Source organism: Myotis myotis, unplaced genomic scaffold (genome assembly GCF_014108235.1).
Source record: "Myotis myotis isolate mMyoMyo1 unplaced genomic scaffold, mMyoMyo1.p scaffold_m19_p_10, whole genome shotgun sequence".
Classification (NCBI taxonomy): Eukaryota; Metazoa; Chordata; class Mammalia; order Chiroptera; family Vespertilionidae; genus Myotis; species Myotis myotis.
In genome coordinates, this window is record NW_023416314.1 from 16,937,191 (window position 1) to 16,951,265 (window position 14,075).

A 14,075-nucleotide genomic window follows, 5' to 3' on the forward strand; every position below is an offset into this window, starting at 1 on the left:
CTAACATACAAGTGTGTACATTCTTGCCTTTGCCTTTTCTATCCTAATCTGAAGTAGATGGTGAGAGAACCTCATTCAGGCAGAATTTTAGATCTAAGGCAAGTCAGCAGTGAGGAGGAAAGTGAGTACAGCAGTTTGCCTGGGAAGAGGGCACAGGCCCCGAAACCATGTGTTCACTTCACTGTGGCTCTCCAGCTACAGGGGAGCTGAGAATTTCTACATAAAGGGAACAATAAAGACTGGTTATCAAACACCGTGTTAAGTTAAATATGTAGCCCCTCATGATGGCAACAATCAACATGAAAATTAGTAACATCTGCCATATCTGACAAAAACCTTTAATTCACATTTGAAACGGTATCTCATCTCTTTCCCTTTTCTTTTCTTTCTTTTTTTAATCCTCCCCAGGGATATTTTTCCATTGATTGTTTTAGAGAGAGTGGAGAGGGGAGAGAGAAAGAGAGAGAGAGAGAGAGAGAGAGAGAGAGAGAGAGAGAGAGAAATGGATGAGAGACACACATGATCGATTGCCTCCTGCACAGGCCCCTACCGCAGCCAGGGATGGAACCCGCAAGTGAGTCACGTACCCTTGACCCGGAATCAAATCCATGACCTTCAGTCCGCAGGCCTGTGCTCCAACCACTGAGCCAAACTGGCCAGGGCTTTCTCTTTTCTTTAGAGTAGTGTAACTTTTGTATCTCTCACTTCTCACAAACCCATCCAGTGGGTACCGTAATAAATGCTTGCTAATCTTCACACCTGCTGTAAGTGAGCTCAATGATCAATGTGACATTCAGTGACAGTTATCCTGAAGAACGGGAAAGATCCGACATCGCATGTGGTCCCAAGGAGCATGGCTGGCTAATAGATAATAATGTTCTGTACTTACCTTAATGTGCAAGTACATAGTGTCATTTTACAAAACACCTGTCTTAGTAAGACTGTGGCACCTGTCCCACAACTGGTGCCTAGAATATTTGTTAAAGAATGCATGAAGATGCTGCCCGGGAATCCCAACATGCTTTTATATTTGTCAGCACAACTTTGTGACAAGGGAATGAGAACACTTGAATATTGTTTATGAAATAATGAAAACAATAATCCTATATAATAAAAGCCTAATATGCTAAGTGTCCAGTTGACCAGTCGGCCGCTCAACCAATCAAAATGTAATATGCTAATGATATGCTAAGGCTGCTCAACCGCTCGCTATGATGTGCACTGACCACCAGGGGGCAGACAGTTGACTGGTAGGTTAGTTTGCTGCTGGGGTCTGGCCGATTAGGACTGAGTGAGATGGGCCAGACATGCCTTGGAGCCTTCCTGCGGTCCCTCCTCGGCTGGCCCCAGCCCTGATAGTGCACTGGTGGGGTCCCTTGGCCTGGCCTGTGCTCTCTCGCAGTCCAGGACCCTTCGGTGGATGTGGGAGAGCTGGTTTCAGCCTGATCCTGCAGGCCAGGCTGAGGGACTCCACTGGTGCACGAATTTGTGCACCAGGCCTCTAGTAATCCTAATAATTACCAGGAAGTTGGCATTCATATTTGGTATAATCTTCCTAGCAATCCTGAAAGTGGGTACTCGTATTATCCTCATTTTACACTTGAGAATTTTGAGGCTTTAAGGGATTAAGTCATTTGCCCAAAGCCATGCAGCTAGTTTCAAAGTGGTTGCTGTTAGTTTCAAACCCAGGTCTGCCCTTCTTCAAAGCCCAGACAGTTCACCAGTGAGAATTAAGGCATGCCCTTTCCCTGTTAATGTCTATCAAGCAAACTTCAATCTTTATACAAAAAGAAGAGCCAGACATTAAAATTATAGACCCTAACATCTCTTCTACTGTGTAATATGCAACTAAGATGACCCTTTGAAAAGATAATTTTACCAGGGACATTTTTATGTCTTATAATCTCTTAAACTCTGCCCTGTTAGCCCTTTATCAGTCATCTTTTTTCAACTCAAAGGTTAACAGGCGAGCACCCACTTCTGATTCATAGTGTGCGGTGCGGGTATGTGACCCAAAGACCTGACCCAGAATTAAATCAAACAGCCAGCTTCCCTTTTCTTCTCAAGGAACCAAATTCCCCACTGCATCTGCTAATGAACTGCTGCCAGCATTTCCTTCTGAGTGAGTTTTCACGTCAATTTGTGAGACCTTAAAATATGAAAACATTTGTAAATGGATCCCCAAGGTGAAAGAAAGAGCATAGATTTCTAAAAGCAGAGTCTTATTTTTTATTTTTTTAAAATGGAGTTTTGTTCTCCCCCCTTGAGACTATGTGTTGAGAATCAGCAGCAAGTTGGAAACAAGGTGTGAAACAGCGCAAAGCTCCTGCGCTTTACTTTTTGTCCATGTGGATTCTCTCAGAAGTGTCACCCACAGGCGAAGGGTCATACTCTCTTTTTATTTTTATTTATTTTATTCTATTGATTTTACAGAAAGGATGGGAGAGGGATAGAGAGTTAGAAACTTTGATGAGAGAGAAACATCCATCAGCTTCCTCCTGCACACCCCCTACTGGGGATCGAGCCTGCAACTGAGGTACATGCCTCTGACCAGAATTGAACCCAGGATCCTTCAGTCCGCAGGCCAACATTCTATCCACTGAGTCAAACCAGCGGATAGAGTGTTGGCCTATCCACTCTATCCAGTGGATAGAATGTTTTTAAATGTCTAATTTCACCATGAGCCTTCTTAGGATTTTACAGAAGCCTGACTTTGACGACTACACCTTTGCCTTTGAATGACTGGCTACACCCACACTGAGCTCTGCATAGAGGAAAGGTTAGGTGCATTAGATTTTGTCAGAGCTCCATGGGCTCTTAACAAATGTCAGGAAATGACCTGTTTTCAGATCTTTCCTTTGATGATATAAAATAAAATAATTTTATTTTATGGGATGCTTTGCTACATGCTCATCACCATGTGATGAGCTTTGCATGTGTGATCTCTTTAACACTTACTTAATTTCACTAAATCTCAGTTTTCTCATCAGTAAAATGAGAGCAATGAGAATACCTGCCTCATAGAGTGGTTTTAAGATCATCTGGCTGAAAAACAGAAGACCTGGGATATGATTAAAGGGATATTTATCTCTGAAAGTCCAACTTTCTAATTAGAGTCTAGTGAATGAATATGTACATCTGCATGTCCACATGTCAGTGTCTGGCCCCATGACCCTAACTGACTATTCCTTGGAAAGGGTAAAGCTGTTTCCTTGTACCTCTGTTTATACTATCTGACCAGATACCTTTTTAGAACTGGTTTAAACCATTCTTAGCTAAGAGATAATTTGTTTTGTCCATTTGCTTTTATAGAAACTGTCTGCACCTGCAGGTAGCGATGTGTAGCCTGTTTCTAAGTTACTGAACTGAAAGGTCACTTGGCATAGTTTGCAGAGAGGAGCCCTAGTAGGCGTTTCCCACAGTCCCAGCATCGGCTCTTTTCCTATAGACTTCCCCAGAATATCTCTTATTGACTGATGCCCAGAGGCAATCATAGTTTCCAACATATTTCTCTCTTGATCTTTCCAAGGGATCCTTTCATTCCAAAGCATATTGGTGGCTTCAGGATGGGAGAGACAGCTACCTTTTGAGTCTGCGAGCTGGCTTTAAGAGGGACACACTGCCACAGAAGCTGTGTAAACTCAAGGGACCTTAGTTTTTTCATGTGCAAAATGGGAGTAGTGTTTGCCCTGCCTGTCTCCCAGTTCTTCAAGATGAAAATAGAAAGCAATATACAAAGAAGAGATAAAGTAACATAATTCCTAAAGGCAAAGAATTGGGGGCCAAACAGCACTCGGTTTAAAGCCTGATTTTGACACTTAGTGGCTGCAGGGTAGTTGGACACATTATTTAACATAAGAGAGGATGAGACTGTGAAGATTCAATGCGATAATATAATCCTCTCACAGTGCAACAAGCTCTAGCTAGTAGGTTTCTTGATTAACGTTGGGCTATACATGGTCTTATTTCAATGTAATAGAAGAGAGAGGAAGGAAATATTAGAAAAGACCCGAATGAACATGTGAATTCATGCTGTATATGTTTGACAGGCATTTTGGTGTTTAAATAAGATCTGCATTCTCTAAATCTTGCCAGCGTAATACTAGGGCATCAGTGATAAATGACAATGAAAGCATTCTCATTAAACTTTCTTTTCCCCAATTTGTAGACTTTATGTTAGACTTGCCTTCTGACCCTGTGTTTGGCACATAAAGTTCCTCAATAACTATTTATTAAATATGTAAGTGACATGTGTTTGCTTTTCTCCGGAATCGCTCCAAAGTCCTGTTCCTCAAGTGAGACAGCACAGTTTACAAAGTCTTCCAAAGACCTATCAAGTGTCTGTTATGTGCCTCGCTGATGAAGTTATGAACATAAGAGATACGGTGTATGCAAAGTAGTGGGAAAAGTTGCTTATTTTTTATTTCTCCTGAATCAGCCGGTGTTTTTGGTAACTTTGATTATGCTTTAGACACATTTCCTTTTTTAGGATCTGAAGAAAATCTTTATGGTGCTAAGATATTTCAGAGATCACTCAGCAGAACAGCAACGAAGCAGTGTTAAAAGGACAGTAAACTGAAAACAGTTTTCTCTTTGTTTTCTCCACAAACCAAGTGACGGATAGATTCCACTGAATATCATAGCAAAAGGTGCTACTTCTACATTATTGTTTTCTGCTGTTGTTTGTTTTGTCTTTCCTAGAATGACTACAAAAAACTGTCGATGCAGTGCAAAGATTTTGTTGTTGGACTCCTTGATCTGTGCAGAAACACCGAAGAAGTAGAGGCCATTCTGAACGGGGATGTTGAAATACACCACAGTGGCAGAGACCACAGTCGTCCAAATCTCAGCCGTTTAAAACTTGCCATTAAATACGAAGTAAAAAAAGTAAGGTCAGGCATGAAGCCTATTTACATTATTTCTGTTTGTATTGGTGCTAAACAAGGACGAAGGGTTGGTTGGCATCGTTCAATTGAGCTGGGTTTTGGCAGATTCTCTAATGAATCCTGAGAGCCTGTTTATGAGATACCTAACCTACCCTGAACGACAGTCTTTAAAAATCTAGGCTTTCTTATGGGTGATTCCACTTTCCTGTACTTCACTAATGACGTAACCATGACTTTTGTGTGCCCAGATCACAAGGCATCATTATTTAACCCAACTCCAGTTCCCGTTTGTTGTTATATTCCCCTTCCTTCTTGAGTACATTTGAATCTCCTCCAACTGTATCTTTATATGTGGAATATGTTCACTCCCCGTTTTTATGTGGTTTACCCCTCCCCCCAAAATTCTTGACTGCTTTCTTAGGTTATGTGTCATATCTCTTTAAAAAAGTTTTTAAAGCTAAGTTGCATAATAAGTGTAATACATGCTTATGGCAAGTTTTCAAATAGCATAGATGTATCCCCTTTCTAGCTTCCCAATTCATATAGAAAGTAGTGAATCAACATTTAATTTCTCTCCACAAATCTATATCTTAGACATCTCCACATATCAGTAAATAAACATCCACTTTACCATTTCAAAGGTTGCATTGTTATATCATTCTGTTCATGTAATCAGTTTATTATTTAAGTGTGTTTATTATTTTCTTTAGGCTGGTTATTGTTCTTACAGGATGCCACAGAAAACATACTTGTTTATGTAGCTTGCTTACATGTATGAGTCTTATTCATGAACAAAATTCCCAGGTGTGTAATTATGGCAAGTTTTTATTTATTTATTTATTTTTTTATTTATTTTTTATTTTTTTATTTTTTTATTTTTCTGCTCCATTTTTTTTTCTTTTTTTCTTTTTTTTTACAAAGGGTATTACATATGTGTCCATTTCATGTTTTTATTTTTTAATTGCAAAACATTTGTTAAGTTTCCCTTCAGAAAATATGCACTGTTGACACGGGCCAACAGCATATGACAGGGCTTATTTCTTCCTCTCATATTGGTTATTATTAAACGTTACCATTCTGAGAAGATAAACATCATATCTTGTTTTAACTTTGAGGCTAACCATCCTTAGGAATCAATCACAGTTCCTCTAAATAACCTGTCCTTTATCTAAAATTTTAATATTCTTTACCAATTTTTTTATTTAAGGTTGTTGCTTTTTGTATATTAATAATGTTGCCCTCTGTCCTTGTAGAGATCATTTTTAAAAATAAATATGTGAAGTAAATTCATAGACACAGATAACAGTATGGTGACTACCAGAAGGAAGGGGTGGGGAGTGGATGAAGAGGATAAAGGAGGTCAAATGCAGTATACACATGATGTATTAGAGAATTTACATCTGAAACTTATACAATGTTATTAACTAATGCCACCCCAATAAATTTAATTTACTAAATTTAATGTGAGAATTAAAAAATCTAAAAAATAAGCTTTTTTAATTGAAAGAGTTTATGACACAGAAATAGAATAGGCAGTTCATAAACTGACCTGTTTATGTAAATGAGAATTTAGTATAAAATAAGTTTAGTGTTTTAGGCCAATATATGAAAGAAGGTGTACTTTTTTTAAAAAAAGTATTTAAACATCTGGACTAGCAGGGTCTTTCCATTGTTCCTTCTAGTTGAACAAACCATCTATCCTATCTAATAATAGAGAAACATAGTAATTAACCGTAACTTCACTACCCTTCCCATTGGCTAATCAGCGAGATATGCAAATTAACTACCAAACAAGATGGCAGCCGGCAGCCAGGCAGCTGAAGCGAACAGGAGGCTTGCTTGCTCCAGTGATGGAGGAAGCCAAGGTTCCCTGCCTGCCGCTGCTGGCCTGTGAGCTTGCACTCTAAGAAACAATGTTGCAATTATAGAAGCTAAACAAGCTCCAGAAACCTGCTTTCAGCCATCAGAGCTGAAGCAAGCAGGACCGCAACAGTGTTAAAATTATAGAACCCAAACAAACCCAGATAACTGCTTTCAGCAGCCGAGGTCTCAGAGCTGGAGCCGAGCCTCAGAGCTAAAGCTGGCTCTCAGCTCCAGTGACAGCCATAGAAGGTAAATAAATCCCAGAATTAAAAAAAAGAAAAAAAGGAGAGGTTGGGAGCTTCAGTCACCCGCCAGCCTGAAAACGGCCCTCAGCCCCTCACCCAGACTGGCCAGGCACCCCAGTGGGGATACCCACCCTGAGGGGATGTGACCAGCTGCAAACAGCCATCATCCCCTCATCCAGGCTGGCCAGGCACCCAAGCGGGACCCCCACCCTGAAGGGGGTGTGACCAGCTGCAAATAGCCATCATCCCCTCATCCAGGCTGGCCAGGCACCCAAGCAGGACCCCCACCCTGATCTGGGACACCCTCCAGGGCAAACCAGCCGGCCCCCACCCGGCACCAGGCCTCTATCCTATATAGTAAAAGGGTAATATGAAAACTGACCCTAACAGCAGAAAGACTGGGAATGACTGGTCACTATGACACACACTGACCATCAGGGGGCAGACTCTCAATGCAGGAGCTGCCCTCTGGTGGTCAGGGTGCTCTCACATGGGAGGAGCTCTGCTCAGCCACAAGCCAGGCTGATGGCTGCCAGTACAGCGGTGGTGGTGGGAGCCTCTCCTGCCTCCTCAGCAGCGCTTAAGGATGTCCGACTACAGTTTAGGCCTGCTCCCCGCTGGCAAGTGGACATCCCCTGAGGGCTGCCGGGCTGCCAGAGGGATGTCTGATTGCCATTTTAGGCCCAATCCCCCAGGGAGTGGGCCTAAGCCAGCAGGTGGTCATCCCCTGAGGAGTCCCAGACTGTGAGAGGGCACAGGCTGGGCTGAGGGACCCTCCTTACCCCCCAAGTGCACAAATTTTTGTGCACTGGGCCTCTAGTATATATATATAAGCCTAAGCGACTATCTGGATGACTGATAGCTATGAAATGCACTGACCATGAGGGGGCAAATGTGCAATGCAGGAGCTGCTGAGCTGTGGTGACTTGGCAGCTGCGGTTCTTGGGTGACACACCTGGAATCAGAGAGGGGGGAGCCTGATTCCAGTGTGTGTCACTGGAGAACCACCCTCTCATAATTTGGGACCTTTTGGGGGATGTCAGAGAGCTGGTTTCAGCCTGATGTCCACAGGGCAGGCCAAGGGACCCCACCTGTGCACAAATCCGTGTACCGGTCCTCTAGTATAATTATAAACATCCTTGTGTAAAACATTGATGGATCTTTTCACAATATTAAATTTCAAAAAATTTTTATGCTTTGAAAGAAATCCCATTTGTTATGAAGGGAATGTTTGATAAATTGGAATTTCCTAATTTGTCTAATACATATTAGAACATCCTGCCATCTTGCTTGCTGTCAACTAGATGCTTTATGTTTGTTCCTTAATTCTAACAATATTTTTCATGGGAAAGAACAGAACAAGATATTAGAACAAAAGAAAATAGTTTATGCTGAACTTTAATCAAGCTGTTAAATGTTTTATCATTTTCCTGCTAGTTTGTAGCCCATCCAAATTGTCAGCAGCAGCTCCTCTCCATATGGTATGAGAACCTGTCCGGCTTGAGGCAGCAGACGATGGCGGTCAAGTTCCTCGTGGTCCTTGCGGTTGCCGTGGGACTGCCCTTCCTGGCTCTCATTTATTGGTTTGCTCCGTGCAGCAAGGTATGTCTGTGAAACCCGGACCTCGTCGTTTCCTAGGAGCATGTCTAGTTGAACATCTCAGAGGCGGTTATGCATGGAAAATTCCCTTCCCAAATGAGCATTTTAGGAAGGTCATAGTTGGGCTTAAGTAATCTTACTGTTTTTTAATGTTGCAAAAGTAACATATATTAGCTAGGAAATAGAAAAAGAAATTCAAAGAAGGGAACATTCACCTGTAATAGCTTCACTGTCAATGTGCCAAAGAAAGCCTCAGTTACTATGGCAGTATATCGTCCTGTCTATGCATATCTTTTTATAGTTTTAAATGCGGCTACATAGCATGCATTGAGCAGGTATTTCATATAACATTATAAAAGATAAACATGTTTCCTCTCTTTATTTTTCCTCTGGCAAATTTGACATGAATTTTTTTTCCTATTTATTTTAGCTAATATGACCCGATAAATCTTCATTTAAGTAAAGGACTATCATATTTAAAAAACACACTAATATAATGTAGATGCAGTGAAGAATATTTGTTTTAGGGACAGCCTTTTTTTTTTTTTTTTTTTTTTTTTTTTTAAGCCAAATCTATCTGCCCAGGCTTTGCTGAAAATATGTTCAGATGGACCTGGCCTTTTATTGGTGACAGAACAAGCTTGAAAAATATTCAGATGTTTGAATTCTGTTAACAGGCACAGACATTTGTCTGTCTTGTGTTGCCAGCTATCATATTTTTCATACTTTGGAGGCCGCATTTCTGGAACTGTTTAAGTTACAACTCCGACAGACTGAAATAATTCTACAGCTACATGGCAACATGTCTGCGGGGCCATCTATTTATGTGCTCTGCAGAAATGTCAGCTGAATCACATGCTGGTCTGAAACAGTGGCATGACTCACTTTCAAACATTTGTAAATGCGGGGGTGCACACCAATACCACCACTACCAACATATTGTTTTATTACTTAGTCACATGTATGGTGCTTTCGCCTAGAAGGGACTTTTCTCAGCAGCTTTTGGTAGAAACCTGATGCGAAGCCTTTTCCTTTTTAAATACGATGTGAACTTCATAATTACTTCTGGTGATGACGATAGGAACTGCTGATAGATTTTATGAGTGTAAAATCTATCGCCCTTACAATACATAAGGCCTCAAATTTATCTCTGAAATATAAAGGTTGAAAAGAATGAGATTTACTAGCATTAGGAATTTATAGCAGATTTTCTTCTGGAAAGTTATAATATTTTGTCTTCCCTCTTTCATAGGAATACAGATTACACTTCGAAAAAACATCTAAATCGTCCTTAGCAGAACAAAGGTCATATCAATGTATACAGTCTCTGTTCTGCTTCTAGTCACATTTCCCGAGTCTTCAGAGATTGAAGATGAATTTAAAGGGGAGGAGTTTCTGAATTATATATTCTGAGATCAGTTGAATTATAATAACTTTTCTAAGCTGAATAATTGTCCTTCCCCCTATCCAGTGAGTTCAAAAGCGTAATGTGTTCCAGAGAGTTTGGTGTTTTGACAGAGAATATCTTTGGCAGTCCTTAGAGTGACACATCACCTACCTTTTGATTGAATCCTAATTAACCTTATTTCCTTCACTATTTCTTCTTCCCTGGCCATGTTTCTGTCTGGCATCTGTTTTCCATCCTCGTTTATGAACACTGAGGCAAATAATCAAATTAAAAGGACACTGTCAAGGTATTTTCATCTCATATTAAAACCTCTTTTACTGACTGTTCTTTAGCCTTTGAAGCATGATGGTAAAATCCATTTTACAATTTTTCCATTTAGCAATGAGCATAAACATTATTTGCAGGCTGCAGAATTGATTTTTTATGAGGGAAGATTGCTTAAGCTACATGATGCTTTTATTTAAAGTACTATTTTCCAATACATCCAGGCAAGTTCAGCCAGAGCGTACTGTAGGCCTGTGCACCTTGACAGAGTCCCATTTCTGTTTGAAGTTGTTTTTCTTTTTTTAGATTGGCTCTCTTCTCCTTCCAGAAACTTTTTTTTTTTTGCTCCTTAGTTATTCTGTTTTTCCACTATAGTCTAAATATCAATGGCTTTATGCTCATTACCATAAAAATAGGTAATGCTGTGGTTTAAAATTATTTTAGTTTAAGTTGGTGTCAACCTTTTCTATTCCTATTGGTATTCGGTAGTTAGGTATTTGGTTATCAATAAATACTTGAAAAGAGTATGATCTATAATATTTAAAAGCAGGTTTTGTTTCAGTGCTTCCACTCAATAATTTTCCAGGTACATCAGTTGTTTACCTCATGCATTGATGAGTCCCTCACTTTACAGGTACCCCCCCCCCCCCGAAATTTGTTTACATCTCAGGAGATACAAATGACAAATTTTACTAAAATGGAAAAATCACTTAAACTCCTAAAGTCCATGAAATGGTCCCAAAATCTGCCTTAGTTTAAAGAAAAACACAACTCTCAGTAATTTTGTTGGCGGTGGGAAAACAGCACCAGATGTTAACTAGCAACCTTCAAGACAAATTATAACAAAAAGGTTTATTTAGAAAGTTAGAACAAGATGAGAGAGAGAGAGAGAGAGAGAGAGAGAGAGAGAGAGAGAGAGAGAGAGAGAGAGAGAGAGACCCTGGGGAAAGAAGAGGGTGGGGAAAGGCAGAGGCATGCTGCATAGAGAGAGCCTGCCTGGGTCCTCTGTCCTGAGGGCTTTCATCTGAGGTCCCAGGGGAAGAGCTCAATGGAGCACTGGTCAGCTTTCCTGGTGCGTCTCCTGAGGGCATGGTCTCCACTGATTCATTAGTCAGTGCCACTGGACCTGGTGTCTGCCAGGTGTCACTATCTCTGCTTTTGCTGCTTCTCTGCCCTGTAGCTGAACTACAGCTGAGGCCTAGATGTCATCTCCAGGAGTCAGTGCTTAAGGCAGTGGTCCTGCAGGGCTTGTAGTTTTGCCCTGTGGCTAGGCCCCTGGAGCGCTCGGCCTGGTGACCCTTTGCACCTGGCCCATCCTTCCTGCCCTGCTCTTGCTTATCTAACTGCTGGCTACAATTTGTAATAGGAAATGGAGGATATGAATATCCAAACGCACCATTTTAGTTTCCTGCCAACCAATTTTTAGTTTTCTTATTTGTTTTCTTTGTTTCTTTGAACTAGAACGTTTAATAAGCAGCAAAAACACCTGGTTTGAGTCTCCTCTCTCCCTTCTGAATAAAATAAAGGTGTAATGTTACATAAAGGCCAGTAACTCAATGAAGAAGGTAGGCCAGCCAGGTCGGGGGTGAGGCACAGACCAGACACCCTGCCCCGAATAAGTGAACATTGACTGGGTGTGTCCAGGACAGCAAAACTCAGGCTCCACAGTTCGTTCAGATGGCGGCCCACTCTAACACAGCTTTATTCTCAATTCTGTTCTACACTCCAGCCTTTTCCCTTCTCCTTCTCCTTCTACTTTGCTTTCTCCTTCTCCTATTTTAATTTGTGCTCTCTTGTGTTTGGAATAACTTTATATATTGAAGGCTACCTCTGATTCTTTCTGGAACAAGGCAGAATATAAATACATATGCCATGGATTTCACTACGAACAGTCAGTGCCCCATCCCAGTTTTCCACAGCAGAGAAATAAATTTATTTTTAAAAATTGGTTTAAGATTTATCATAGTTTTTTTCCAAGAGGAACTTATTAAATCTTGTGCTACATTTTTATTTGCTATAATACGTGACTGAAATAAATCACATGTAAAACATTGTAGAATTAAAATGAAGCACATGGTACACCATGAAAAAAGAAATTAAAAACACATTTATGTTCATTTTTTAACAGTCTATAATTTTTAAAAACATAGCTAAGGACAACACAACAGAAAATGAAATCCACTTTGTTTCCCATGTGTTTTAACCTGCCCTCATTTGATTATTTGAGAGTTCTATTTAAAAAAAAATAAAAAAAAACTCTGAGTCAAATAATGAGCATTTTTATGGAAGTATGGTTTTCAGAGATGATTTTCATAGCAGATTTTCACAAAGTGACTTTGGATTGGCTCTACAATATATCTAGCTAGATGGATCCATTGGTTTAAAACTATAGAAAGATATAGACACAGACACACACACACACATATGCACACACTCTCATGCAAATATCCTGATGTCTGGTCTGGCATAAATTCAAGAGACAAGGAACTGAACTATATGATTTATTCTAGCCTTAACTTTTAAGATTTTGAAAACTATATATTAAAAAAAAAACTTACAGAAGCAGAGTACATTGATTTCATTTCTTCCATACAGCATTTAGCTATTTAAAGTCTTTTTAAAATTTTTCAACTTTTTTCCCCCCAACTACATATTATATTAGTTTCAGGTGTATAGCATAGTGGTTAGACATTTATATAACTTACAAAGCGATTCCTCTAATAAGTCTAGTACCACTTGGCACCATACATATTATTGACTTAAAAAGAACCTTTTTTGTTTTCGCTAAGAATTTACATGTACATATATATATATATATATATATATATATATATTTTAATGATAAAATAAGAAATTACTTTGCAAACCAAATTAACTTTGAAACAAGAATGCCTGAGTTCAAATTCCAGCTCTACCATTTAGGAGTTGTGAGACCTTTAAGTACATTTCTGGATCTCACTTCTTCAGTTGTTTTTTAATCAGTAAAATAGGTATTTTGGTATCACCTACCTCTTTGAATGGTAATGATTATATGAGTTAACAGAGTAAAGCACTTAAAACAGTACTTGGCACATAATAAATACTGGCTGTGTTGTTGGTATTAACTTGGGAATTTTTCTGTAATAATAAACTCATTTGAAAGGCTGTTGAAAGCTATGGGCTCTCTCCTAAGAAAACAACTGCACACACATACTGAGTTTTGCTGCCCATGTCAGGGGATGCATAGAGCCCCCTGAGACACATCCCGGCCAAGTACACCCTCTGCCCCAGCTAGAGTTTGTGCATCTTAGATAGAAATGTATCCTGTACTGTAGAGGCACGAGAGCTTTTATTGTCTCCATAGCTCATAGGAAGAATTTGATTTTCACATAATTTAGGAAATTCACTTATTGCCACTTAGCTAATGAAGAAATGAAACTGGAACTTGAACCTAAAATATGGGGCTTTTACCCCAGCGTCATTCCAGGACAGTGTCCCAGCACATTATGAGAACTGCCCTGCTGTCCTCTCCACAGAAGTTCTTTTGCTCGTACTCATGACTTCTACTCCATTTACATCACCAAAATAGCAACATCACGTGAGGCCCGATTGTACTCAAGTTGGTGAAATATACGTGAGGACAACATTGCAAAGTAGACTCCGGTGATATTTTTAATGCTGCTTCCTCAACACTTCATGCCCACTAAATTAATTTGCTTTTTATGAATAATAATGATACTATGCTCTGCCTTTTGTCATTATTATATTTAAAAATATTATTTTATCAGTGCTATATAATGTTTTAAGAATTTACATATTATTTAATAGAAA

The 14,075-nt window shown here is 39.8% G+C and overlaps 1 protein-coding gene across 2 annotated transcripts in view; it reads left to right on the plus strand.

Annotated features, from left to right (window-relative positions):
* The window catches only part of TRPC6 (transient receptor potential cation channel subfamily C member 6), a 109,231-nt gene that overhangs the window by 68,826 nt on the left and 26,330 nt on the right, over positions 1-14,075 (plus strand). For both annotated transcript variants that reach the window (XM_036324605.1, XM_036324604.1), the window contains exons 3-4: positions 4,702-4,887; positions 8,432-8,596. In XM_036324605.1, the coding sequence (XP_036180498.1) occupies positions 4,702-4,887; positions 8,432-8,596 (351 nt within the window). The remainder of the gene's footprint in view (positions 1-4,701; positions 4,888-8,431; positions 8,597-14,075) is intronic.